General features: G+C 46.1%; 3 protein-coding genes and 1 long non-coding RNA gene across 4 annotated transcripts in view; 1 reads left to right on the forward strand and 3 right to left on the reverse strand.

Moving 5' to 3' along the window:
• Nucleotides 1-3,347: 3,347 nt before the first annotated feature.
• Nucleotides 3,348-4,449, forward strand: sft2d3 (SFT2 domain containing 3). Its single transcript, XM_034217955.1, is given in 3 exon segments — nt 3,348-3,766; nt 3,768-3,848; nt 3,850-4,449. Coding segments are annotated over 3 exon segments (648 nt in total). The 5' UTR covers nt 3,348-3,658; the 3' UTR covers nt 4,309-4,449.
• Nucleotides 4,450-13,168: 8,719 nt separating this feature from the next.
• The window catches only part of wdr33 (WD repeat domain 33), a 42,480-nt gene continuing 28,148 nt past the window's right edge, over nt 13,169-27,500 (reverse strand). The window contains 15 exon segments of the mRNA XM_034217956.1: nt 13,169-13,473; nt 15,778-15,939; nt 17,187-17,368; nt 19,274-19,438; nt 19,440-19,536; nt 19,618-20,054; nt 20,086-20,141; nt 20,144-20,182; nt 20,185-20,262; nt 20,265-20,344; nt 20,347-20,485; nt 20,914-20,971; nt 21,938-22,086; nt 22,700-22,836; nt 26,934-27,020. Coding sequence (XP_034073847.1) covers nt 13,340-13,473; nt 15,778-15,939; nt 17,187-17,368; nt 19,274-19,438; nt 19,440-19,536; nt 19,618-20,054; nt 20,086-20,141; nt 20,144-20,182; nt 20,185-20,262; nt 20,265-20,344; nt 20,347-20,485; nt 20,914-20,971; nt 21,938-22,086; nt 22,700-22,836; nt 26,934-27,020 — 2,000 coding nt within the window. The 3' untranslated portion in view covers nt 13,169-13,339.
• Nucleotides 14,024-15,084, reverse strand: LOC117547331. Its single transcript, XR_004569169.1, has 3 exons — nt 14,383-15,084; nt 14,253-14,306; nt 14,024-14,084 (listed from the first exon to the last, which is right to left on the reverse strand). It is a non-coding gene; the product is annotated as an uncharacterized LOC117547331 (long non-coding RNA).
• LOC117547330 overlaps nt 27,030-27,500 on the reverse strand; it is a 1,219-nt gene continuing 748 nt past the window's right edge. The window contains exon 3 of the mRNA XM_034217957.1: nt 27,030-27,500. This exon is cut by the window's right edge and continues 145 nt beyond it. Coding sequence (XP_034073848.1) covers nt 27,343-27,500 — 158 coding nt within the window. The 3' untranslated portion in view covers nt 27,030-27,342.

A 27,500-nucleotide genomic window follows, 5' to 3' on the forward strand; every position in this document is an offset into this window, starting at 1 on the left:
ATCCGCCATGTTGTTAGCCACCCTGCTAGCATATCAACGGCTAAAGCTACAACGGAGCCTCCCTCCCCACACCACCACACCACCACCCCACCACGACAAGCCGGTTGCTGTAACGGACAAAGACAAATATCTGCAAGCTGACGACATTGTGCATTTAAGCAACAAAAATGGACTACATATGTTTCATCTGAACACTAACAGCCTGAGACACAAACTGGCTGAACTCAGGCAGCTATTCATGAACGGTAAGGCAAGCATATTATGCTTTTCTGAGACCTAATTGGACAATTCCATTACAGATTCAGAGATTGAAATTGAAGATGATCTTGTAGTGAGAAGGGACAGGAACGTGAATGGAGGTGGTGTCTGCATGTACATACATAAAGACACCAATTTCAAAAACCGAAACTGACCTGCATCATGAAAATATTGAATCTGTGTGGGTTGAAACTCTTTTTGACAATGCTAAATCTGTAATAGTCGGGACAATCTATAGACCACCGGAAACAGAGTGACTTTTATGATACATTAGATGGGTGTTTGGCTGATGTGGGGGATGTAGAGACAATTATTATTGGAGGACTGGAACACGGATATGCAACGTAAAGACACGTCCGTCTTCAAGTCCTTCAGTAGGATTTGTGATCTGCACGGCTTCAGCCAGCTAATCACCCAACCCACCCGGGTATGTGAAACAACACAAACTACCATTGATCTCATTCTGACCTCTGACAAGTCCAGGATCTCCAGTAAAGGGGTTATAGCATGCGGGTTAAGTGATCATTATATGATATTCTGTACCCGCAAAAAGCTAAAACAAAGGGCCGGCTGTCACAAAACAGTCATATCTAGAGACCTCAAACTACTCTAGCGAGGCCTTTAACCTAGAACTCGAGAGCCTGGACTGGTCAGATGAGCTCAGTGGTACACAAGTTGAAGAAACATGGCTTGGTTTCAAAAACAAATTCTCTGCAATACTCAATGATTTGGCCCCCCTAAGAACAACCAGGGTAACACATCGCGCTGAGCCGTGGATGCACTCCGGCATACTGACCGCCATGAAAACCAGAGACAAAAAATGCTCTGAGTTTCAAAGCACGAGCAGTGAACTCCAGGCCCACGTGACTGAACTCAAAATTGAAAGAAACAGACTAAAAAATGACGTAAGCTCCATGATCAAAACTGCCAACAAGAATTTCATCAATGTCAAAACTGAGGAAAACAAAAATAAACCCCGTGAACTTTGGAAATGACTCAATAACCAGCTTGGCTGCAGTAAAAAACTCAAAACGAGATTTTCTAACTTAAACATAACGACAGATAACAGGCTCATCACAGACAAACTGGATGTGGCCAAGTACTTGAACATTTTTTTCACAAACATAGCCACAACTCTTGTAAATAAATTACCCTCCCACTCAGGGCTTTTTGGAGTAGATCACATCATGACCTACTACAAAAACCTAGGGGTACGCAAAGATGATTTCAGTCTAGCAAGGGTAACAACAGCAGAGGTACTCATTAAACTGAGCGCCCTCCAACCTAACAAGGCCACTGGCCACGACAATATCCCCTCCAAATTCCTCAGAGACACAGCAACCGCCATCTCACCAGTCATAGCTCACATAATTAACCTCTCCATAAAACAGGGGAAAGTACCCAAGACTTCAAAATTGCAAGAGTAACCCCCCTGCACAAAAAGGGCAGCAAATTGGACCCAGGCAACTACCGCCCTGTCTCTATACTTACCTCCATCTCGAAAGTCATGGAAACAATAGTATATGAACAGGTCGAAAAGTACCTCGCGGAAAAGAAACTAATCTATGAATTTCAATCTGGCTTTAGAACATCCCACTCCACTGACACATGCCTTCTTTATTTGAGCGACCACATCAAACAAGAGGTGGACGAGGGCAAGTACTGCGGCATGGTGATGCTGGACCTACAAAAGGCTTTCGACACTGTCAATCACCCCATTCTGATTGACAAGCTAAAAGCAATTGGTTTTGATAAACTATTGGTGAGCTGGATGCAATCCTACCTGGAGGGGAGAGAACAGATGGTGGAGGTAAACGGTACTCTGTCCCCCCCCCCTCCCAGTGAGCTGTGGTGTTCCACAAGGAAGCATATCAGGTCCGTTACTGTTCCTAATTTATGTAAATGACATGTCATCAGCATGTGACTGCAACTTGTTCCTGTTCGCGGACGACTCAGCCCTGCTGGTCTCTGACAGGAACAGGTTGCAGGTTGAAAAAACCCTCAGCTCCGAGCTCGGCAGAATCTGCACCTGGCTCGCCGATAATAAATTATCATTACACCTGGGTAAAACAGAGTCCATTCTCTTCGGTTTCGAAACATAATCTCAGCAAATCCGACGACTTCTCAGTTGCAGTGGGCGACATTATTGTCACAAGTAAGAAGGAAATTACATACCTAGGATCTATTCTTGAGGCAAACCTCTCCTGTGACAAAATGGCATCCAATGTAATAAAAAAAGTCAATCAAAGAACTAGATTCCTATACCGGATCTCCTCTCTGGTAAACAAGAACACCCTGAAGACTCTGGCAGGAGCACTCATTCAAGGGTACTATGACTATGCTTGCACGTCATGGTACCATAGCACCTCCAAGGCGCTACAAATAAAACTTCAAACATCGCAAAATAAACTGGTCAGACTACTGCTTGACCTTTCATCTAGAACCCACCTCACCTCTGCCCACTTTGACAACCTAGGATGGCTTAGAGTAGACGACAGAGTACAGCTACTTGCAATGGGCCTGGTCTACAAGATCCACTACACCTCTATGGTACCCATGTACATGTCAACATTCTTCCCAAAGGTCAAGGAATACCATGATCATAACACCAGAGGGAGCTCCACAAATCATGTGAAACCCAGATTGGGCACAAAAAAGGGGGAATACACGTTTCGCAATGATGCCACATCAAGGTGGAACGCTCTTCCCACAACTGTAAAGGAAAGTAAAACTATACTTACCTTCAAAACCTCTCTTAAAGAGCACCTTCGGGGGAGAGCATTGCAAAACTGACCCCGGTAATGGTACAAATCTCAACCTGTCGTTCAATGGACAGCTTCCCCCCCCCCCCATCTATGTATATACTCGCATTTTAGACTCTGTTACTAACTGTATATCTGTAGACTTGGTATGTCTTAAATGTCCGGTTAGGATGTATTAGAACGAAATCTAAAATGAAAATTGTAAACAAGCAATCTGTATGTAAAAAACCACCTGTATGTAAATTGTAAATAAGCCATCTGTATGTCAAATATGTCTTATATGTCTTATATGTCTTAAATGACATGATGAATTGGAAATGGGGGACCCTGATGTAAACAAGACGAAAGTCTTTCTCTGGTCTGCATCCCCTTAACAATTGTATGTTTTGAGCTGTACTGTACTGTACCCAATATACAAGCTGTTAATACACTTTTCAATCAATCAATCAAACCTGCTTAACATATGTTTCCCTGGTTCTGCTCTTTAGTCGCTTTGGATAAAAGCCTCAGCTCAATGTAGTGTCTGCTCCCCTCCGACAGGGGGCGGTACTGCTCCTTCAGGCTGGATGCCACCCACACTGAAAGAAGAAGAAGAAGAAGTACTTCCTGTGAGCCGTTAGCCTGTTAGCTCCTCCGTCATGGCGGACCTGAACCGGCAGTTGCAGGAGTATCTGTCCCAGAGTAAGGAGCCTAAAGGCGGCACCGCGGTGGAGCTGCCGGAGGACCCCGGTCCCGGGAGCTGGTTCGGGCCGCTGGTCCAGCCGCTGGTCCGGCAGCACGTCGGGCCCGGGCTCCAGCTCCAGCAGCGGTGTTTCCTGGCCCTGGGCCCCCGGAACCGGACGCCTGCCTGCCGGGTCTGACGCGCGGCCAGAGGCTGGTCGGCGCCGTGCTGTTCGCCGCGCTCTCTGCACTCTGCTTCGCGCTCTCCGCGCTCTATGCGCCGCTGCTGCTGCTCTACGCGCGGAAGTTCGCGCTGCTGTGGTCGCTTGGCTCTCTGTTTGCCATCGCGTCCGCGGCAGTGCTGCGCGGCCCCGCCAGGCTGTTCGCGGGGCTGCGCTCCTCCCCCGGGTTCGCCGTGTACCTGTGCGCGCTGGGCGGCACTCTGTACGCGGCGCTGCACCTGCACAGCACCGCGCTCACCGCCCTGGGTGCCGCGCTGCAGGTCGCCGTCATCGCGGTGAGCGTGGTGTCGCTCGTGCCGGGCGGCAGCGCGGGGATGCGTTTCATGAGCGGCGCGGCGGCGGCAGCGATCAAAAGGACAGTGAGCGGGAAGAGCCTTCCGATCTGACGGGAGAACTGATGAGGACCAAAGACTGTTTGAGAGAAACTTGATTCCTGATGCAGGAGGCAGGTGTGCCCTGTCTCTCCCGCAGGAGCTCTGACTCTGAATGTAAACACCAAATAATGATTAAATCTATTCGTTTCACTCTCTGGTGTTCTGCAGTTCATTCACTGTAATTCAAACTGTGATCAGATTCAAAGCCTAACTCAGAGATGTGATCGATGTTGATATGAATCACCAAACCAGACATGGGCGTAGGAAGCATCCTGAGTGTGGGGGGGACATTTTTAACGGGGGGTGTGGGGGTCGCCCCCCACGGGAAAAAAATAGATTTCCTGTATTCTGGTGCATTTTAACAGGTGGTTTGATACTTGTTTGTGGCTATACTAGCATGAGGGAAATGATGGGTACATTTTGTAATTTCATCCAGTAGTAAAGAAAGGAAACATTTGATTATTAATTCAGAGCCGTCTTTGCATTAATAAAAAGCAGTTTAAATGCCCATTTTTTGTACATTTATATACAACAATAAATATTTGTGAGTGCGTTGAGAGATATTGTTGTGGAGAGTCATTTATATATAAATCGCAAAATACATTTGTAAATCCTTCTGTGAGCATTTATTAATATTGAGACTGATCTGACTCCATACAGATGTTAAGTTCACCTAGGAATGGTATCACTGACTTAAATGTTGCTCTTCTGTCTATATTGGTCACATGATGCCAGAGATGTTCACAAGTCTTTTTTTGCAAGTCAAGTCTCAAGTCTTTGGTCACGAGTCCAAGTCAAGTCTCAAGTCTTTGTGGGGTGAGACTTGATCAAGTCTCAAGTCTTTGGTCACGAGTCCAAGTCAAGTCTCATGTCTCTTCTGGTTGTAATAAGCCTTCTATTGTCTGCTGCTATCCAGTCTGTTAAGAATACTGCACAGCTATATCTAAGACATTCAAAGCATTGACTGTATTATTATCACTCCTATATCTATTAGCATACAGTATCAGTACTGATTAGTTGTTATATGATCACTTTAAACAGGCTATTGCAGTGTGAGGACAAACATCACACTTTAGCTACATGCAAACAACTTATAAGCAAAACACTTCAGAATCAGAAATCAGAATCACAAATACTTTATTAATCCCCCGCAGGGAAACTGTGTTAAAAGTACTTCAAAGTAAACATTTGTTCTGTGCCATTTGCAACTAAAAAACTATTGCTGCAATATTATCTGAAATATACTGAACTGGTGATATTAAAACATGACCTGTTCCAAAAGAGATATCTACCATTAACACCATTTACCAGCCAGATGCTGGTAAATCATGCAAGTGGCTGGTTCTGTATGTTGCACGCACCAGCCACAAATAACAATGGCAATCTATTGAGTGGTGGTAACATTTCAACATTCACTAGGCTAGCCATTTGGCCAGTGGACACAAATGTTAAAATGTGACCTCTGCAACCGTATTGTTTAATTACACTGGGTCTCTAATGACATCTTTTAAGTCTACTATAAATAAACATATTCCTCTATCCTCTCACTCAAACCCAGTGTAATGGTAACCTGATAAACCTGTAACATTAACGTTACGTGGTCAACAATAAACCTGTAACCTGCCTATAAACCGACAGATGTATTTATGTATGTAACTATGTCTTTTTCTACGTTTAACGTTAGCCAAGATGGTGGCAGCGGAACGTAATGATTAACGTTACCGACCTTTTTTATGTCATGTGAAGAGTTGGATGTCAACGCCACTCAACGCAAACAAGTGTGACAAGCAAACATTCACTCATCTTTTCAAATATTCAGTTACAAAGCTAGTAGCAAGCTAAGTTAACATTACATAGCTGATGCTGAGCTAAACATGTCTGCTAACCGTCCATATGCGTTAATGTGACTGACCTCTCCGGGTGAGTTTTCAAGTGCCTGATGAAATGTGACGTTGTTGCACCAGCATCCTTGATTTTAATATTGCAGACTTTGCAGTGTGCGCTCCTTTTGTTGGTGCCGCCGGCGTTTTGTTCGAAGTTTTTATAGTTGAACCTAATTACAAGCGGTACAGCTGCAGGTGTGCCGCCGGTCGCCATGGTGTTACCATGATGTTAATGTTAAAGGTGGGGTAGGTACGTTTGAGAAACCGGCTCGAGATACACTTTTTGTTATATTCCATGGAATGCTCTTAACATCCCGATAGCCGGCCCGGCTAAAGTAACTGGATGGCCTACCTGCCTGTCAGCCTCCCATCGGGGCACAAAATTATCTCGTGCCCTCATTGGTCATGTGCGCGTTCGTGTGTGTTGGAGGAGGGGCTCTGTGAGGAAGGGGCAGATTTTCTCCGGTTGTGTATTTTCAAATTCTAGCGATCTCGAGCTAATAGAAAATACAATGATTGTTCATGAGTCCCAAAACACGAGTCCAAGTCGAGTCCGAAGTCTTTTGAGCAGGAGTCCAAGTCAAGTCTGAAGTCTCTGTGTGTGCGACTTAAGTGCGACTCGAGTCCCCATCTCTGCATGATGCCCCTTGACTGAAATGCTTCCTGTTCAATATCCCCACTCAATCAATCAATCAATGTTTATTTATATAGCCCAATATCACAAATGTTACATTTGTCTCAGTGAACTTTACAGTTTGTACAAAATATCAGTATGACAATATGACACCCTCTGTCCTTAGACCCTCACATCGTACAAGGAAACACTTCCAGAGAAAACCCACAGTTTAAAGGGAAAAATGGGAGAAACCTCAGGGAGAGCAACAGAGGAGAGATCCCTCTCCCAGGACGGACAGACGTGCAATAGATGCCGTGTGTAAATTGAAAAGATAATACATTTGCAACATAGGTAGTCCAAATGTTTGGAAATGCATGTGTGTATAATAGGAAGATGAATCCACGAGGATATCCATCCAGGACCTATGATCCACGACCACAGCCACGACTCAAGATCCAGGGCTCGCGATCCAGGACAGAGGAGCGCAGGATCATCCATGACTCCGGATCCCGGCGTATATAGACACCAAAAAGAAAGACATTTGGGGAAGCTGGGTTAATGGGAACATGAGAGTACACAGGTATAGACAGAGAGAAGGAAGAAGTAAGATGTCCCCCGACAAACTAAGCCTATATCAGCAAAACTAGGGGCTGGATCTAATCAGCCCTAACTATAAGCTTTATCAAAAAGGAAGGTCTTCAGCGCACTCTTAAAAACGGATAGGGTGTCTGCCGCCCGAACACAAACTGGAAGCTGATTCCACAAATGTGGAGCTTGATAAGAAAAGGCTCTGGCTCCCATTGTACTTTTAGAGACTCTAGGAACAACCAACAACCCTGCACTCTTGGAACGCAATGCCCTAGTAGGACAGTAGGGTATAATGAGTTCTTTAAGGTAAGATGGCGCCTGCCCATTAAGGGCTTTGTAGGCGAGAAGAAGAATTTTAAATTCTATCCTGTGTTCTATAGGGAGCCAGTGTAAGGCAGCCAGAACAGGAGTAATGTGGTCCCTTTTCCTAACTCTGGTTAGTACACGAGCTGCAGCATTTTGAATCAGCTGAAGCCACTTGACTGACTTCTTGGTACACCCTGATAATAAAGAGTTACAATAATCCAGCCTTGAAGTAACAAATGCATGGACTAGTTTCTCTGCATCGTTTTGAGGCAAGATATGCCTGATTTTTGCAATGTTACGTAGATGGAAGTAGGCGGTCCTTGAAATTGATTTTATGTGGGCGTTAAAGGATAAATCCTGATCAAATATAACACCAAGATTCCTTACAGTCTCACTGGAGGCCAAATTAATGCCATCCATAGTTAGTATATCCTTAGATAATTTGTTTCGTAGATTCTTCGGGCCGAGTACAATAGCTTCAGTTTTGGTCGTGTTTAACATCAAACAGTTTAAGGTCATCCACGTTTTTAAGTCCTTAAGGCAGTCTTGAATTTTATTTAGATGATTAATTTCATCAGGCTTGATTGATAAATATAGTTGAGTATCATCCGCATAACAATGAAAATGTACAGAATGATTCCTTATAATATTGCCTAACGGAAGCATATATAATGTGAACAAAATAGGTCCGAGCACTGAGCCCTGTGGCACTGTCACGGCTGCTGCTGCTGTCTGCTCATTAACCTGCCTGTGAGTGTTTTCAGCTGTGGGTGATTATGTAAATGAGCTGTGTGGTTGCCCCAACATCATTGGCTGTCATCTCCTGGTCCACTTCCGAGGACACTGATTGGAGCACGCCGGGTCCGACGTTCTCTAATCCCTGTGCCAGCCCAGCGCACACCTGCTGGAGAGGACTACAAAGCCTGGGAACTATCACCACTCTGGAGGCTCTGCTGCGATCAGACGCCTCATACCTTTTTGCTCTTGTGTCATGGACATTACAGACTGTGCTTAGTGACGAGTGTCCATATATGTGTTCAGTGTCGTGTGACAACTTATGTGCTTAGTATTGAGTGTGGAGATATGTGTGTAGAAGTAGTGTGCTGTGTAGGATATTGTGAAACAGCTTAGACCCAGGTAACTAGCACCTGTTGATCAGCTACAGCTGTGCCTTCCTTTATTTAGTTGTACCACTGTTAAAGTGAGGTTTTGTTTCATTTTCGATATTAGTATTTATTTATTCTGTATGCCAGTAGACTCCTTTTTAAGAGTCATCCCTTTGTTTGGTCAATTGTCAACCGGTGCCCTTTTGTTTGTTTCAGGCTGCCTGCCTGCCATTTTTGTTACACTTTGCATTATAATAAAGCCACTTATAATTAATACCAATACCACTGGTCGTGTCGCTTCCCTTTGGTTCCCCTAGCCCAATAGGGAACGTAACAGGCACTCCATGGCTAACTTTGGTTTGCGTGGAAGATTCATCGTTGACACGTACAAACTGAGAGCGTTCAGATAGATAGGACCTAAACCAGTCTAAAGCAGTTCCCTGTATGCCAACTAAGTGCTCTAGTCTTTGCAATAAGATATCATGGTCGATAGTATCAAATGCAGCACTGAGATCGAGCAAAACAAGAATAGAGACACGTCCCTTGTCAGAGGCTATTAGAAGGTCATTTGTGACTTTAACCAGAGCTGTCTCTGTGCTATGATGTGTTCTAAAGCCAGACTGAACATCTTCAAATAAATCATTGTTTTTTAAGTAATCAGCTGCTTTGCGACCGCTTTCTCAAGAATTTTTGAGAGGAACGGAAGATTGGAAATAGGTCTATAGTTGGCTAAAACCTCTGGATCGAGGTTGTGCTTTTTAAGAAGCGGTTTTATCACTGCTACTTTGAATGATTGTGGAACATAGCCTGATAATAAAGACATATTCATAATATTTAATAAAGAAGTGCTAATTAATGGAAAAACTTCCTTCAACAGCTTAGTTGGAATTGGGTCTAACATACACGTTGATGGTTTAGAAGAGAGAATCATTGAATTTAATTGTTCAAGGTTTATGGCTGAAAAGCATTCTAGTTTACTATCTAGTGTAATATTAGAACTTACGTTTCCGGGAGCTGTTGATAACACTATACTGGTCAAAGGCAAGAGGTCATTCATTTTGTTTCTAAGAGTAACAATGTTATCGTTAAAAAAGCACATAAAATCATTACTACTGAGTGCTATGGGAATAGAAGGCTCAATCGAGCTGTGGCTCTCTGTCAGCCTGGCTACAGTGCTGAAAAGAAATCTTGCATTATTCTTATTCTCATCTATTAATGAAGAGTAGTAGGCTGCTCTCGCTTTACGCAGTGCTTTCTTATATTCATTGAGAGTAATATGCCAAATTAAACGAAATTCTTCAAGTTTAGTGGAACGCCATATCCTTTCAAGTTGTCTCGACTATTGCTTTATTTTGCGGGTTTGGGCATTATGCCATGGAGCTAATCTATGTTGTTTTATTTTCTTCTTTTTCAAAGGAGCAACAGAGTCTAATTTTATTCGCAGCGCATCTGTAGCACTATCAACAACATGATCAATTTGGGGTGGTGTACATTTTGTATAAGTTTCCTCCCTTACATGCAGACATGCTATCGAGTTAAGTATTGGTGGAATCTCTTCCTTAAATGTGGCTATAGCACTAACAGATAGGTTTCTGCTGCAGGAGCTTTTGACTAATGCTTTGTAGTCTCGTAACAGTACTTCAAAAGTTACTAAGAAATGGTCGGATAAAGCAGGATTATGCGGTTCGACTAATAGTTGCTCAATTTCAATACCATAAGTCAGAACAAGGTCGAGAGTGTGATTATAGCAGTGGGTTGGTTTATTTACACTCTGACAAAAACCAACATAATCTAATATAGAGTTAAATGCAACAGTAAGGCTATTTTTATCATCGTCAACATGAATATTAAAGTCACCTACGATAATTACTTTATCTGTTTTAAGAACCAAAGTTGATAAAAACTCAGAGAATTCAGATAAGAATTCTGAATAAGGACCTGGTGCACGGTACACTGTAACAAATAAGATTTGTCGGATGCGTAAGACTAAAAACGAGACTTTCAAAGGAGGTATCATTTAATTTTGGTTTAGTATTGATAAGTAAACTTGAGTCAAAGATTGCTGCAACTCCACCTCCTCGGCCCGTGCCTCGGGCAATATGAGTATTGATATGGCTGGGTGGAGTGGCCTCATTTATGCTGACATATTCTTCATGTCTCAACCAAGTTTCAGTGAGACAGCATATATCAATATTATAATCTGATATTAAATCATTTACCAATATTGCTTTAGATGCTAGAGATCTTATGTTTAAGAGACCACATTTAATATTCCTGTTTTGTTGCACTGTAGTAGTTGTTACATTTACTTTGATTAGGTTATTATGTATGACACCTCTATTAGGTTTTACCTTAACTTGTCCTTGGGCAGACACACACACCGCTAATATTGGGTATTTTATTGGGTTCGGGATTCCTATGGATGACTGCCTAGGAGAGAGCGCAGAGAAGCGTGTAAGACTGCGACTCCGCCTCCTGGTCTCAACTCCAGTTTGTCATGGATTAAGTCCACAAAGCCCTGAAATGTTTGCCGAAATGAGATGTGCACCTTCCAAAGTAGGATGAATGCCGTCTCTCTTAATCAGACCAGGTTTTCCCCAGAAGGCTGTCCAATTATTTACGAAGCCCACATTGTTTGCCGATTACTGATTTCCTTAACATTCTGGGATGAGAGTCCACATCACAATTGACTCTAAACTGTCATTTCCCTTTCATCACTCACCTCAGCAACGGACCTCTCTCCACTGTCCCTGTGTTCTGCCTCTGACTCACTCTCAAGTGCCTAGATGTCAAGAGAGGTGGTGAAGTGATCACTATTTATTGAGCAGTATACTCTTTCACATTGAATCATAACAAGTCATACTGAATGTAAATACAACTCACTCTAAAGTAAGTCCCAGTCTGTGACATTGGACATTTTGAAGACTCAAAGTCCCAAGCAGTAGGTAGAATATTAGCTGTGTATGTAATGTGCACAGAAAATAAATAGTTAACTGAATACTGGGATGGAAATGGCCTATAAGCACTCAGTAAAACATAAACACACAAAAAGCTTCTGAATGATAAGAAGTATAATTAAAACATAATGCACATTATCATTTTGAGAGAGAGTACCGAAGTTAAAGAACTCAGAAAATAATCCACACTGACTGCGTCTCTACATGGACATCAGTAAGCCGTTTATGAGTATTATCCCGGTTATGATCATATTGGGGATATGTTGTTTACATGAGCACAGAGAGATCGGTTATTCATGTTCCCTGTTTACATGATAAATACTAGTAACCTGGCATTTCGATGCCTTTTCTCATCTAAACTATTCAGTATTTGTATCTCTATCATGACATAAAGTTGAAACTCCTCTCCAGAAGTGAGACGCCGCCGCCGCCATCACTGCTAACTGATTAACTGCTACCAGCTGAAGACTTACTTTCCTCTTCTTTGAAACAAATGTTCTTATGTCCATGTTGTCTGGGGGAGAAAACATATCAAACCAAGAGATCGTCAGCTTTGATTTTCGCTGTATTAACCATGTCCTGTACACTTGGTGTGTGTGCCTTACCTCCGCTACCGGCATCACTTCAACAGATCTGAGCTGTCCAACTATGGCAACACTCCTTGAACATGCGCGCGCTATGGGAGAATCTGCCTTGGTACAAAGTAGCAGTGAAAACATGGGACGGAGTTTCATTGATTTGGGCATTCTCTCAATAAGCAAGTGGAATGGATTTGATATGAAGCACTGACACAGCGCTCTACAAAGTGCGGCGAGTGGAGAGACCGATTCACGGACTTTCCACATGGTAGAAGTGGGGGGGTCTAAACTAATCATTTCAAAAAGTGGGGGGGACTTGTCCCACCCTCATATAATGGCTGCGACGCCCATGAAACCAGAGTTATATATATTAGTGTTTCCCCTACCATTGTCTTGGAGCCCCGCGCCCCTCCTGAAATGCAAGGAGTTTAACAAAATAATTATAATTTCTTTATTATATATATATATATATATATAGCACCAAATTGCAACTAATCTCTATGTACTGTCATTTTTCACATTGAACATGTGCTCTTTTATTAAATAAACTAAACATTTATTTGAAGTTGTGAGTTTAGTGTTTTAGACCCTAAAAAACTGATGCATTAATCAATGCATCAGTGTTTGATTAATGCAGCTCCTCTCTGCTCCAGAGGATTTTAAATATATATATCCCAACACACACACACAATTACACACACAATTACACACACACACACACACACCACACACACACACACACACACACACACACACACACACACACACACACACACACACACACACACACACACACACACACACACACACACACACACACACACACACACACACAGAGTTGAAGTGTGAATCTTTATTTTCCACCTCGATGAAAACACAAACATAGAAATCTTTTACAAAAACAACCAGACGAAGTGAAATAAAAGACGGCAGATGATTCTCTACAATATTTTACATTAAAAACGGACCAATCAGGAGCCTCCATCTGAGTCTCTGATGGGGTGGGGGACTACCGGCTACGGCCCCCCCTCGGTGGTCCTCTGGGGGCGGGGCCTCCTCTCCGGGGGGCGGGGCCTCCGGGGCCCCAGCCTCCTCGACCCCCCCGAACACCGTACCCCCCGTCCTCCCTCTGGGGGGGGCGCCCTGCACACACACACACACACACACACAGCAGGTTAGGCTTCACAATAAGAGCGCGATGAGAGCGTGATGACCTGGCTTCACAATAACAGCGCGATGACCTGACTTCACAATAAGAGCGCGATGACCTGACTTCACAATAAGAGCGCGATGACCTGACTTCACAATAAGAGCGCGATGACCTGACTTCACAATAAGAGCGCGATGACCTGACTTCACAATAACAGCGCGATGACCTGACTTCACAATAAGAGCGCGATGACCTGACTTCACAATAAGAGCGCGATGACCTGACTTCACAATAAGAGCGCGATGACCTGACTTCACAATAACAGCGCGATGACCTGACTTCACAATAACAGCGCGATGACCTGACTTCACAATAACAGCGCGATGACCTGACTTCACAATAACAGCGCGATGACCTGACTTCACAATAAGAGCGCGATGACCTGACTTCACAATAAGAGCGCGATGACCTGACTTCACAATAAGAGCGCGATGACCTGACTTCACAATAAGAGCGCGATGACCTGACTTCACAATAACAGCGCGATGACCTGACTTCACAATAAGAGCGCGATGACCTGACTTCACAATAAGAGCGCGATGACCTGGCTTCACAATAACAGCGCGATGAGAACGCGATGACCTGACTTCACAATAACAGCGCGATGAGAACGCGATGACCTGGCTTCACAATAACAGCGCGATGACCTGACTTCACAATAACAGCGCGATGACCTGACTTCACAATAACAGCGCGATGAGAACGCGATGACCTGACTTCACAATAACAGCGCGATGACCTGACTTCACAATAAGAGCGCGATGACCTGACTTCACAATAACAGCGCGATGAGAACGCGATGACCTGACTTCACAATAACAGCGCGATGAGAGCGCGATGACCTGGCTTCACAATAACAGCGCGATGACCTGACTTCACAATAAGAGCGCGATGACCTGACTTCACAATAAGAGCGCGATGACCTGACTTCACAATAACAGCGCGATGAGAGCGCGATGACCTGGCTTCACAATAACAGCGCGATGACCTGACTTCACAATAACAGCGCGATGAGAGCGCGATGACCTGACTTCACAATAACAGCGCGATGACCTGACTTCACAATAACAGCGCGATGACCTGACTTCACAATAACAGCGCGATGACCTGACTTCACAATAACAGCGCGATGACCTGGCTTCACAATAACAGCGCGATGAGAGCGCGATGACCTGACTTCACAATAAGAGCGCGATGACCTGACTTCACAATAAGAGCGCGATGACCTGACTTCACAATAAGAGCGCGATGACCTGACTTCACAATAAGAGCGCGATGACCTGACTTCACAATAAGAGCGCGATGACCTGACTTCACAATAACAGCGCGATGACCTGACTTCACAATAAGAGCGCGATGACCTGACTTCACAATAAGAGCGCGATGACCTGACTTCACAATAAGAGCGCGATGAGAGCGCGATGACCTGGCTTCACAATAACAGCGCGATGACCTGACTTCACAATAAGAGCGCGATGACCTGACTTCACAATAAGAGCGCGATGACCTGACTTCACAATAAGAGCGCGATGACCTGACTTCACAATAAGAGAGCGCGATGACCTGACTTCACAATAAGAGCGCGATGACCTGACTTCACAATAAGAGCGCGATGACCTGACTTCACAATAAGAGCGCGATGACCTGACTTCACAATAAGAGCGCGATGACCTGACTTCACAATAACAGCGCGATGACCTGACTTCACAATAAGAGCGCGATGACCTGACTTCACAATAAGAGCGCGATGACCTGACTTCACAATAAGAGCGCGATGACCTGACTTCACAATAAGAGCGCGATGACCTGACTTCACAATAAGAGCGCGATGACCTGGCTTCACAATAAACAGCGCGATGACCTGACTTCACAATAAGAGCGCGATGACCTGACTTCACAATAAGAGCGCGATGACCTGGCTTCACAATAAGAGCGCGATGACCTGACTTCACAATAAGAGCGCGATGACCTGACTTCACAATAAGAGCGCGATGACCTGGCTTCACAATAAGAGCGCGATGACCTGACTTCACAATAAGAGCGCGATGACCTGACTTCACAATAAGAGCGCGATGACCTGACTTCACAATAAGAGCGTGATGACCTGACTTCACAATAAGAGCGCAATGACCTGACTTCACAATAAGAGCGCGATGACCTGACTTCACAATAAGAGCGCGATGACCTGAATTCACAATAAGAGCGCGATGACCTGGCTTCACAATAAGAGCACGTACCTCCTTCGGGCCCCGGGGCCTCCCTCTCTGCGGTCCCCGGCCCCTCCTGCCAGGGTCTCTTGCGGGGAGGCAGCGAGGCCATGTCCATGCCCTGCAGGGAGGAGGAGCGCCCCACCGGAGACGACCCATCATGCATCTGGCCCTCATGATACCCCTCGTGACCTGCAGACAGGAAGCCGGAAGTTACTCTTTAAAACAGCTAGTAGTTTATGAGTACATTTCAAAGCCCTCTTTACTTTTCTCTGGAGTTCAGTCAGAAATACCTGGTTGGTATTAAATCCAGCCGTGATGTTGGACGACTTTATGTTCTGTGTATTTCCTAAGCTGTTCATGTGATATGAGAATAGTTGGAGTAAGGTCTGTGTGAAGTTAGATGCTAACCTGCTGGATGCTACCTGCTGGATGCTAACCTGCTGGATGCTAACCTGCTGGATGCTACCTGCTGGATGCTACCTGCTGGATGCTAACCTGCTGGATGCTAACCTGCTGGATGCTAACCTACTGGATGCTACCTGCAGGATGCTAAACTGCTGGATGCTACCTGCTGGATGATAACCTGCTGGATGATAACCTGCTGGATGATAGATAACCTGCTGGATGCTACCTGCTGGATGCTACCTGCTGGATGCTAACCTGCTGGATGCTAACCTGCTGGATGCTTACCTGCTGGATGCTACCTGCTGGATGCTAACCTGCTGGATGCTACCTGCTGGATGCTTGGATGCTACCTGCTGGATGCTAAACTGCTGGATGCTACCTGCTGGATGATAACCTGCTGGATGATACCTGCTGGATGATAGATAACCTGCTGGATGCTAACCTGCTGGATGCTTGGATGCTAACCTGCTGGATGCTAACCTGCTGGATGCTACCTGCTGGATGCTAAACTGCTGGATGCTACCTGCTGGATGCTAACCTGCTGGATGCTAACCTGCTGGATGCTAACCTGCTGGATGCTAACCTGCTGGATGCTACCTGCTGGATGCTAAACTGCTGGATGCTACCTGCTGGATGCTAACCTGCTGGATGCTAACCTGCTGGATGCTAACCTGCTGGATGCTAACCTGCTGGATGCTACCTGCTGGATGCTAAACTGCTGGATGCTAACCTGATGGATGCTAACCTGCTGGATGCTACCAGCTGCTGGATGCTAACCTGCTGGATGCTAACCTGCTGGATGCTACCTGCTGGATGCTAAACTGCTGGATGCTACCTGCTGGATGCTAACCTGCTGGATGCTAACCTGCTGGATGCTACCTGCTGGATGCTACCTGCAGGATGTTAACCTGCTGGATGCTAACCTGCTGGATGCTAACCTGCATATGTTGGATATTTACACAATTAGCATAAGTTGCATAATTAGCATTTGCAGAAAACGGCGAAAACAAGCTTTGCATAATGCTCCTCACCTCCTCCTCCTCCTCCTGCTCCTGCTCCTGCTCCTGCTCCTCGGGGGGCCTCCCTCGGGCCCCCCCCTCGGGCCCCGGGGTCCCAGCCTCGGCTCCCGTCTTCCGGCCCCTCGAAGCCCTCCTCCGACCCGCTGAACTCCTCAGGGAAACCCCGAGCGCCGGGCCGCCCGCTTCCTCTGAACCTGGAGCAGAACCACAGGAAGGGCGTTAGGAGACCCGTACAAACCCTCAGAGACAGCAGGAGCTTCGAGTCAGAACCAGTCTGAGGTCAATGATAATAACCCCTGACCTTAAATACTGCGCTAGTATCAGGAAAACACGAACAAATGATGATGATGATGTGTGGGTCAATGTGAACAGAAACTCAGTCCATTACAACATGCTGAGCTGGAAACAGCGCTGCTGATGCTCAGACCATCCCCCAGGTGTGTGGGTGGGTCTGTTATGGCGCGTTTCCACTGCTCGGCCTCGCTCGGTTTGGTTAGGCCTTATTAGGCCCGGCTCACTTTAATGCTGCGCTTCCATTACAGTTTAGGAACTGGGGTAGTTACTATAGTAACGCAGTGTAGGCGGAGCCGTGACGTCATCTTCAATGAGCGAGCGCCCCAAAAAACAACACAGCCGTTAGCTGTTAGCACTCAGAGCTCACAGCTCCTGATATCTGTTCAGAAACTAGACAAAAGTTAAACAAGTACAAACCACAGACTGCCTGTGTCATGGCGAATACAGTCGCTGGTTTATTTATGTCTGTATAGGCCGTTGTTGTGAGTGTGGACGGTCGGAGCATATATAACGTTAGCTTAGCCAAGCTCCATTTAGAAAACACGCATTTTAAAAGGTGTTTCTCTGCCGTCTGTCTGCAGACTTGTCAAAGCATTAATTCATGGTTTTTACTAACCGGTATCAGTATGTTGTTACTTCGGCATCATTTAAAAACGTGTATTACAATTAAATCACGGTCAAATATGTTCATCTTGTTGTAGTTGTAGCCCCCTTGCCAGCGATTCTCTCTCTAGTTTAGCATACTCAGCCCGACTCAGCCTGGTTGTTCCTGGCCCTAGAACCACGATTTAGTCGGGCCAGAAAAAAAGGTGAAAAGTAGCCCCGGGCCAAAACTAGGCCAAGTGGACGCGCAACCAAAAACGGGCCCCGCACGGCTCGGCACGCTTAAAGAGAGCTACCCGCTGCAGTGGAAACGCGCCATAAGAGAGTTCCTTACACTGTGGATTTACTCTTCTGAATCTTTTCTACTGAGAAATGAACATCTTGTTTTTCATGTTTATTTTATTCTATTTTACAGAAATGTTGTGATTGTTGTTTATTGACTTCAAAATGTTTCTGACTGAACTATTTCTCAACTTGGGATAAATAAAGGATCCATCTTCTCTTTAGTTTGTTTTCACATCGATTCAGTAGAACGCTCACATGCTAACACGCTAACGTGCTAATACGCTCACATGCTAAGACGCTAACGTGCTAAGACTAGGGCTGCAACAAACGACTCATTTGATAATCGATGAATCTATCGATTAATGAAACGATTAATCGACTATTCGGACTATTGCTGTACGCCTTGCACAATTTCTCAAGCGCTCTGATTTAGCTCAACTTGTAGATGTAGCTTGAGGTTGTTTCAGGCATGTGGAAACTAACAAGACAATCAAGATGAATACTTGATTCAAAAATACATATATTATTAAATTAACTAAACACATTTTGAACAAAACTAACATTGCTTTTTATTTAAAGTAACTAAATAATATTTCACATCAAAAGAAACAACAATGTTTTAACAAATGGTTTTAAATAATGTGATGACAGAACTTTAACAAACTAAATAACTCAGTTCCCTCTAATCATTAACCCGTGTTTGTATCATGTAGTTAACGTGCTAATACGCTCACACGCTAACGTGCTAATACGCTCACACGCTAACGTGCTAATACGCTCACACGCTAACGTGCTAATACGCTCACACGCTAACGTGCTAATACGCTCACACGCTAACGTGCTAATACGCTCACACGCTAACGTGCTAATACGCTCACACGCCAACGTGCTAACACGCTCACTTGCTAACACCTCACCTGTCGTCCCTTCGGCCCCGGAACTCCCCACCGGGGAACCTCTCTTCGGAGCCCCAGTTGCCCCCCCCCCCTCTGTGGCCCCCCCGGTACCCCGGCCTCCAGCCCTCCTCCGCTCTGCTGTGGAAGTCCTGTCCCCCTTCGAAGTCCTGTGGCCCCCGGCGGCCCCTGCTGCTCGCCCCAGTAGGGGCCCGAGCCCTGGTCCTGCCCCCCCCCCTGTCTCTCGGGGGGGCCCATGTGGTGGTTGGGCGGGGGCCCTCGGGGATCTGAGGAGAGGAAACAGACGTTATCAGGACGGGGAGGGGGCCTCGCGGTGATTAACCTGCACAGGGGCCCCTCCCTCTTACCTTTGTTGTTGGACCCCTGAGAACCCATCCCGTGCATCATGGGCCCCGAGTTCTGCATGTATGAGGCCCCCTGCATGTTCCCTGGGGGTCCCTGCATGTTCCCTGAGGGTCCCTGCATGTTCCCTGAGGGCCCCTGCATGTTCCCTGAGGGCCCTTGCATGTTCCCTGGGGGTCCTTGCATGTTCCCTGGGGGTCCTTGCATGTTGCCTGGGGGCCCCTGCATGTTTCCTTGGGGCCCCTGCATGTTTCCTGGGGGTCCCTGCATGTTTCCACGGGGCCCCTGCATGTTACCAGGGGGGCCCCTGCATGTTTCCATGTGGTCCTTGCATGTACCTGGGGGCCCACTGCATGTTTCCTGGTGGCCCGTGCATCCCTCCCGGGGGGCCCCTGCATGTTGCCCATCCCATAGTTTGTTTTGTGTCCTGGGTGGGGGCCCCCATCATGCCCCCTTGAGGGTGGCATCATGGCCCCCCTGAGGTTGGAGGTCCCTGAGGGTCTCTTGGCCCCATTCCTCGAGGAGGGGGGGGCCCATCATCCCTCCATGGGGCCCCTGCATCCCCTCTGGGTTCCCATACCGTGAGGCCCCTGGGGTCCCATGTTCCTGGGAGGGCCAGGGTTGTTTCTCTGCATGTACGGGGGGCCCCATCATGCCCTGATGGTGGTCCCTGGTGAGCCTGGGGTCCAGAGGGGGGCACCATCTGTACGGGGGGCATGAAGGGAGGCTGCATGGGGGGCCCATGTTGTTGGGCATCTGCTGAGGAGGCATGTTGGGGGGAAAGCCCTGCTGGCCAGGAGGCATCGGGCCCCCGGGGCCTCCAGGGCCAGAGAAGGGGGGCATCGAGCCCTGAGGGGGGCCCCATGTTCCCGTCTGAGCTCATCTTCATCTGCTGAGAGGAAAACACACAGGTCAGAGTTAGGGATGGGAATTTGAAAGCAAATGTATATTCGAATACTCGACCCCCCAAAAAACGGTTAACCGAAATGTACATATCCTATAAAAAAAAAAATTGGGTAAAGAAATGTAGGATTTTTTTTTTCCAATAATTTTTGGAAATAAATAAATACATGTTCAAATAAGTGTAGAAACCAAGTCGAATGTGACAAATGTATTGAACTGGTGATCACAGTTTGACAGCTATAGGCCTACAGCTTTCATGTGCGGGAAGAGATTCACAATCAGCCCAGCTGTAGAGAAGACCCTCTCAGCTGGAACGGAGGGTTGCGGTTAGAGCAAGGTATAGCATGTGTATAAGTTTAATTCGGCATAGTTTGACCTTCTACACCGCACTCACTAACCTGGTCGAAATATTTCCCACACTCCTTTTTGACGCCATGTCTGTTGTGTAGGACTCTTCTTAGAGTGTAAATAATTACCGGACTATGACTGGTAAAATATGTTGAATACCGGCAAAACTAAATCTCTCCTGTCAAAATGTCTCTGCACTTTGCCGCCACACACGGTTGCCAAGCAGCGAGTGTTGTTGTTTAGGCTGGCCATGTGTCGCGAGTGTTGACAGGGGGCGGGGAGCGCGCTCATGAACTGTTAGCGCCGGAACCTCGCAACGGCTGCGGAGCGCATTAAGGCCTAAGATGAGGTTTGAGTCTGCGTGATCTGCGTGTAGGGAGGGGTAGCAGCCATATCATTGGCTAGAACTAGATCTGATGGATTTGGACATAAACACGAGTGAAGTATAACCAGACGCGAGAGAGAGAGATCAGCACCTGCAGCTCTGCCTGCTATGAGGGGCCGGTGAGCAGAGCAAAACACACCTTTAGACCTGACACACTCAGCTATGGCACTGTCGTATACATTGAATTATTCAATTTGATAATATGTAATCAACTTAGGCACCCTCCCAAAAAAAAAACAAAAAAAAAAAAACTATACAAATATTCATAACTCATATTCGAATACCTGAATAATTTCGAATATTCGATAATCGTTCCCATCACCCTAGTCAGAGTTAGGGGCCCCTGATCCTCTGCATACTGAGAGACTACTGACACCTGTTAGTGAGACCTGAGTTACTGATAGGAGAGAGCTAACAGCTAACGGCCAAAAGCTAACAGCTAACGGCTACTGTTGGTTTCTGATTCAAAACCGTTACGGATAGGAGAGAGCTAACGGCTAACAGCTAACAGCTAACGGCTAACAGCTAACAGCTAACGGCTACTGTTGGTTTCTGATTCAAAACCGTCGGTGACGGCAGGCTGAGATTCTCACCTCTGATTGGCTCCAAGAGACAGACTTTACATGTTAGCGTGCCGCGTGTGACGCTCTATGGTTCTCCTTTACCCACAATCCTTTGAGTGCACTCACCTGACGGTGTTCAGTGTAGATATGACTAATGAGCGTGTGAACGTACCCTCCAGCTGGGGGTTGAAGCCCAGCTCCGGGTCGGACGGATCTCCCTTCCTCTCTTTGTCTCCACCAGGGGGCATCATGGGAACTTTGTTGTCTGCCCAGGCCTGGGGGGAGGAGACACCGTGAGAGACAGAACACACACCTGGGCAGAATACACACCTGGACAGAACACACACCTGGGCCAGAAGAATACACACTTGCCACTAAATAATACTCTGTAAGTAACATTACAGGTGAGTGTGTGTTACCTGTCGGAGAAGAGTGTGGTTACCTGTGTACCTGAGTGATGTGTTACCTGTACAGACGGAGTATGTGTTACCTGTACAGAGGGAGTGTGTGTTACCTGTACAGAGGGAGTGTGTTACCTGTACAGAGGGAGTGTGTTACCTGTACAGCTGTGTTACCTGTACAGAGGGAGTGTGTTACCTGTACAGCTGTGTTACCTGTACAGAGGGAAGTGTGTTACCTGTACAGCTGTGTTACCTGTACAGCTGTGTGTACCTGAGTGTGTGTACCTATACAGAGGGAGTGTGTGTTACCTGTACAGCTGTGTTACCTGTACAGGGGAAGTGTGTTACCTGTACAGAGGGAGTGTGTTACCTGTACAGCTGTGTTACCTGTACAGAGGGAGTGTGTTACCTGTACAGCTGTGTTACCTGTACAGAGGGAGTGTGTTACCTGTACAGCTGTGTTACCTGTACAGAGGGAGTGTGTTACCTGTTGGAACTGCGCAGGGATGGGCTTGGCGTACGGGACCTTCTTCTGCGGGACCTTCTTGCTGTCCTTGCCCATCACCTCGTCCATTCCCCAGTCCAGACCCGGGATGGACATCTCCACCTCGGGGGCCTCTTTACCTGGGGACAGGTGAGCCCACATCATTAAGGGCTTCAGTCCTCAGGGGATATCTATTTACACTGGCGCTCCAATTGATTCAACATCCAAAGGTTATCATCAGATGCTCAGCCGCTACAGCTGACCTGAGCTCCTCCTACATATACTAAAGAGTGGCAACAAGTCGACATGTCAACAGAACGTGAACAAGAAACAGAACAGAACGTGAACAAGAACAGAACGTGAACAAGAACAGAACGTGAACAAGAACAGAACGTGACAAGAACAGAACGTGAACGTGAACAAGAACAGAACGTGAACAAGAACAAGAACGTGAACAAGAACAGAACGTGAACGTGAACAAGAACCGTGAACCAGAACAGAACGTGAACAAGAACAGAACGTGAACAAGAACAGAACGTGAACGTGAAACAAGAACAGAACGTGAACGTGAACAGAACGTGAACAGAACAGAACGTGAACAGAACGTGAACGTTGAACAAGAACAGAACGTGAATGTGAACAGAACGTGAAACAGAACAAGAGCGTGACAGAACAGAACAGAACGTGAACAAGAACAAACGTGAACAAGAACAGAACAGAACAGAACGTGAACAAGAACAGAACGTGAACAGACCCGTGAACAAGAACAGAACCTGAACAAGAACAGAACGTGAACAAGAACAGACGTGAACAAGAAACAGAACAGAACGTGAACAAGAACAAGAACGTGAACAAAAACCAGAACAGAACGTGAACAAGAAACAGAACGTGAACAAGAAACGTGAACAAGAACAGAACGTGAACGTGAACAAGAACAGAACGTGAACAAGAACAGAACGTGAACAAGAACGTGAACAAGAACAGAACGTGAACGTGAACAGAACGTGAACAAGAACAGAACAGAACGTGAACAAGAACAGAACGTGAACAAGAACAGAACGTGAACGTGAACAAGAACAGAACGTGAACAAGAACAGAACGGTGAACAAGACACAGAACGTGAACAAGAACGGTGAACAAGACAGAACAGAACGTGAACAAGAACAGAACGTGAACGTGAACAAGAACAGAACGTGAACAAGAACAGAACAGAACGTGAATAAGAACGTGAACAAGAACAGAACGTGAACGTGAACAAGAACAGAACGTGAACAAGAACAGAACAGAACGTGAACAAGAACAGAACGTGAACAAGAACAGAACGTGAACAAGAACAGAACAGAACGTGAACAAGAACAGAACGTGAACAAGAACAGAACAGAACGTGAACAAGAACAGAACGTGAACGTGAACAAGAACAGAACGTGAACAAGAACAGAACAGAACGTGAACAAGAACGTGAACAAGAACAGAACAGAACGTGAACAGAACAGAACGTGAACAAGAACAGAACGTGAACAAGAACAGAACGTGAACAAGAACGTGAACAAGAACGTGAACAAGAACGTGAACAAGAACAGAACGTGAACGTGAACAAGAACAGAACGTGAACGTGAACAAGAACAGAACGTGAACAGAACAGAACGTGAACAAGAACAGAATGTGAACAAGAACAGAACGTGAACAAGAACGTGAACAAGAACGTGAACAAGAACGTGAACAAGAACAGAACGTGAACAAGAACAGAACGTGAACGTGAACAAGAACAGAACAAGAACGTGAACAAGAACAGAACAAGAACAAGAACAGAACGTGAACAAGAACAGAACGTGAACAAGAACGTGAACAAGAACGTGAACAAGAACAGAACGTGAACAAGAACAGAACGTGAACAAGAACGTGAACAGAACAAGAACGTGAACAAGAACAGAATGTGAACAAGAACAGAACGTGAACAAGAACAGAACGTGAACAAGAACAGAACGTGAACGTGAACAAGAACAGAACGTGAACAAGAACAGAACGTGAACAGAACGTGAACGTGAACAAGAACGTGAACAAGAACGTGAACAAGAACAGAACGTGAACAAGAACAGAACGTGAACAAGAACAGAACGTGAACAAGAACGTGAACAGAACGTGAACGTGAACAAGAACGTGAACAAGAACAGAACGTGAACAAGAACAGAACGGGAACAAGAACGTGAACAAGAACAGAACGTGAACAAGAACAGAACGTGAACAGAACAGAACAGAACGTGAACGAGAACAGAACGTGAACAAGAACAGAACGTGAACAAGAACAGAACGTGAACAAGAACAGAACGTGAACGTGAACAGAACAAGAACGTGAACAAGAACAGAACGTGAACAAGAACAGAACGTGAACAAGAACAGAACGTGAACAGAACGTGAACGTGAACAAGAACAGAACGTGAACGTGAACAAGAACAGAACGTGAACAAGAACAGAACGTGAACAGAACGTGAATAAGAACGTGAACAAGAACAGAACGTGAACAAGAACGTGAACAAGAACGTGAACAAGAACGTGAACAAGAACAGAACGTGAACAAGAACATGAACAAGAACAGAACGTGAACAAGAACAGAACGTGAACGTGAACAAGAACAGAACAGAACGTGAACGTGAACAGAACAGAACAAGAACGTGAACAAGAACAGAACGTGAACAAGAACAGAACGTGAACAAGAACAGAACGTGAACAAGAACAGAACGTGAACAGAACAGAACAAGAACGTGAACGTGAACAGAACAGAACGTGAACAGAACAGAACGTGAACAAGAACAGAACGTGAACAGAACAGAACAGAACGAGAACAGAACAGAACAGAACAGAACGAGAACGAGAACAGAACGAGAACAGAACAGAACAGAACGAGAACGAGAACAGAACAGAACGAGAACAGAACGAGAACAGAACAGAACAGAACAGAACAGAACAGAACGAGAACAGAACAGAACAGAACAGAAGAACGAGAACAGAACAGAACAGAACAGAACGAGAACAGAACAGAACAGAACGAGAACAGAACAGAACGAGAACAGAACAGAACAGAACAGAACGAGAACAGAACAGAACGAGAACAGAACAGAACGAGAACAAGAACAGAACAGAACAGAACGAGAACAGAACAGAACAGAACGTGAACAAGAACAGAACGAGAACAGAACAGAACGTGAACAAGAACAGAACGAGAACAGAACGAGAACAAGAACAGAACAGAACGAGAACAGAACAGAACGTGAACAAGAACAGAACAGAACGAGAACATAATAGAACGTGAACAAGAACAGAACGAGAACAAGAACAGAACGTGAACAAGAACAGAACGAGAACAGAACAGAACGAGAACAGAATAGAACGTGAACAGAACAGAACAGAACGAGAACAGAATAGAACGTGAACAAGAACAGAACGAGAACGAGAACAGAACAGAACGAGAACAGAACAGAACAAGAACAGAACAGAACGTGAACAAGAACAGAACGAGAACGAGAACAGAACAGAACGTGAACAAGAACAGAACGAGAACAAGAACAGAACGAGAACAAGAACAGAACAGAACAGAACAGAACGTTTTCAAAATGAGGCCCCAGATCATCCAGAACAAGGGTCTGTGTGGGAGGGTCTCTGTGGGGAGGGTCTGTGTGGGGAGGGTCTCTGTGGGGAGGGTCTGTGTGGGGAGGGTCTCTGTGGGGAGGGTCTGTGTGGGGAGGGTCTGTGTGGGGAGGATCTACGTGGGGAGGGTCTCTGTGAGGAGGGTCTCTGTGGGGAGGGTTTGTGTGGGGAGGGTCTCTGTGGGGAGGGTCTGTGGGGGGAGGGTCTCTGTGGGGAGGGTCTGTGTGAGGAGGGTCTCTGTGGGGAGGGTCTGTGTGGGGAGGGTCTCTGTGGGGAGGGTCTGTGTGAGGAGGGTCTCTGTGAGGAGGGTCTGTGTGAGGAGGGTCTCTGTGGGGAGGGTCTGTGTGGGGAGGGTCTCTGTGGGGAGGGTCTGTATGAGGAGGGTCTCTGTGGGGAGGGTCTGTGTGGGGAGGGTCTGTGTGGGGAGGGTCTGTGTGAGGAGGGTCTGTGTGGGGAGGGTCTGTCTGAGGAGGGTTTCTGAGGGGGAGGGTCTGTGTGGGGAGGGTATGAGGAGGTTCTCTGTGGGGAGGGTCTGTGTGGGGAGGGTATGAGGAGGGTCTCTGTGGGGAGGGTCTGTGTGGGGAGGGTCTCTTACTGCTCTGCTCCTGCTCCATGGCGGCCTTCAGCTGGTCGGGGATCCCCATGCCGGGGATGGAGGCCACGCTGTTCATGTCCACGTCATCTGAAACACACACATCCATCTTCATCATGACAGGTCCCTATCATCCTCCTCCTCCTCTTCATCACTATATCACAGGTCCCTATCATCATCTTCATCACTATATCACAGGTTCCTATCATCATCTTCCTCTTCATCAGTATATCACAGGTCCCTATCATCATCCTCCTCTTCATCACTATATCACAGGTCCCTATCATCATCTTCCTCTCCATCAATATATCACAGGTCCCTATCATCTTCATCACTATATCACAGGTCCCTATCATCATCCTCCTCTTCATCAATATATCACAGGTCCCCTATCATCCTCTTCATCAATATATCACAGGTCCCCTATCATCCTCCTCTTCATCAATATATCACAGGTCCCTATCATCATCTTCCTCTTCATCACTATATCACAGGTTCCTATCCTCCTCTTCATCACTATATCACAGGTCCCTATCATCCTCTTCATCAATATATCACAGGTCCCTATCA

The sequence above is a fragment of the Gymnodraco acuticeps genome, unplaced genomic scaffold (assembly GCF_902827175.1).
Source record: "Gymnodraco acuticeps unplaced genomic scaffold, fGymAcu1.1, whole genome shotgun sequence".
Taxonomy (NCBI): Eukaryota; Metazoa; Chordata; class Actinopteri; order Perciformes; family Bathydraconidae; genus Gymnodraco; species Gymnodraco acuticeps.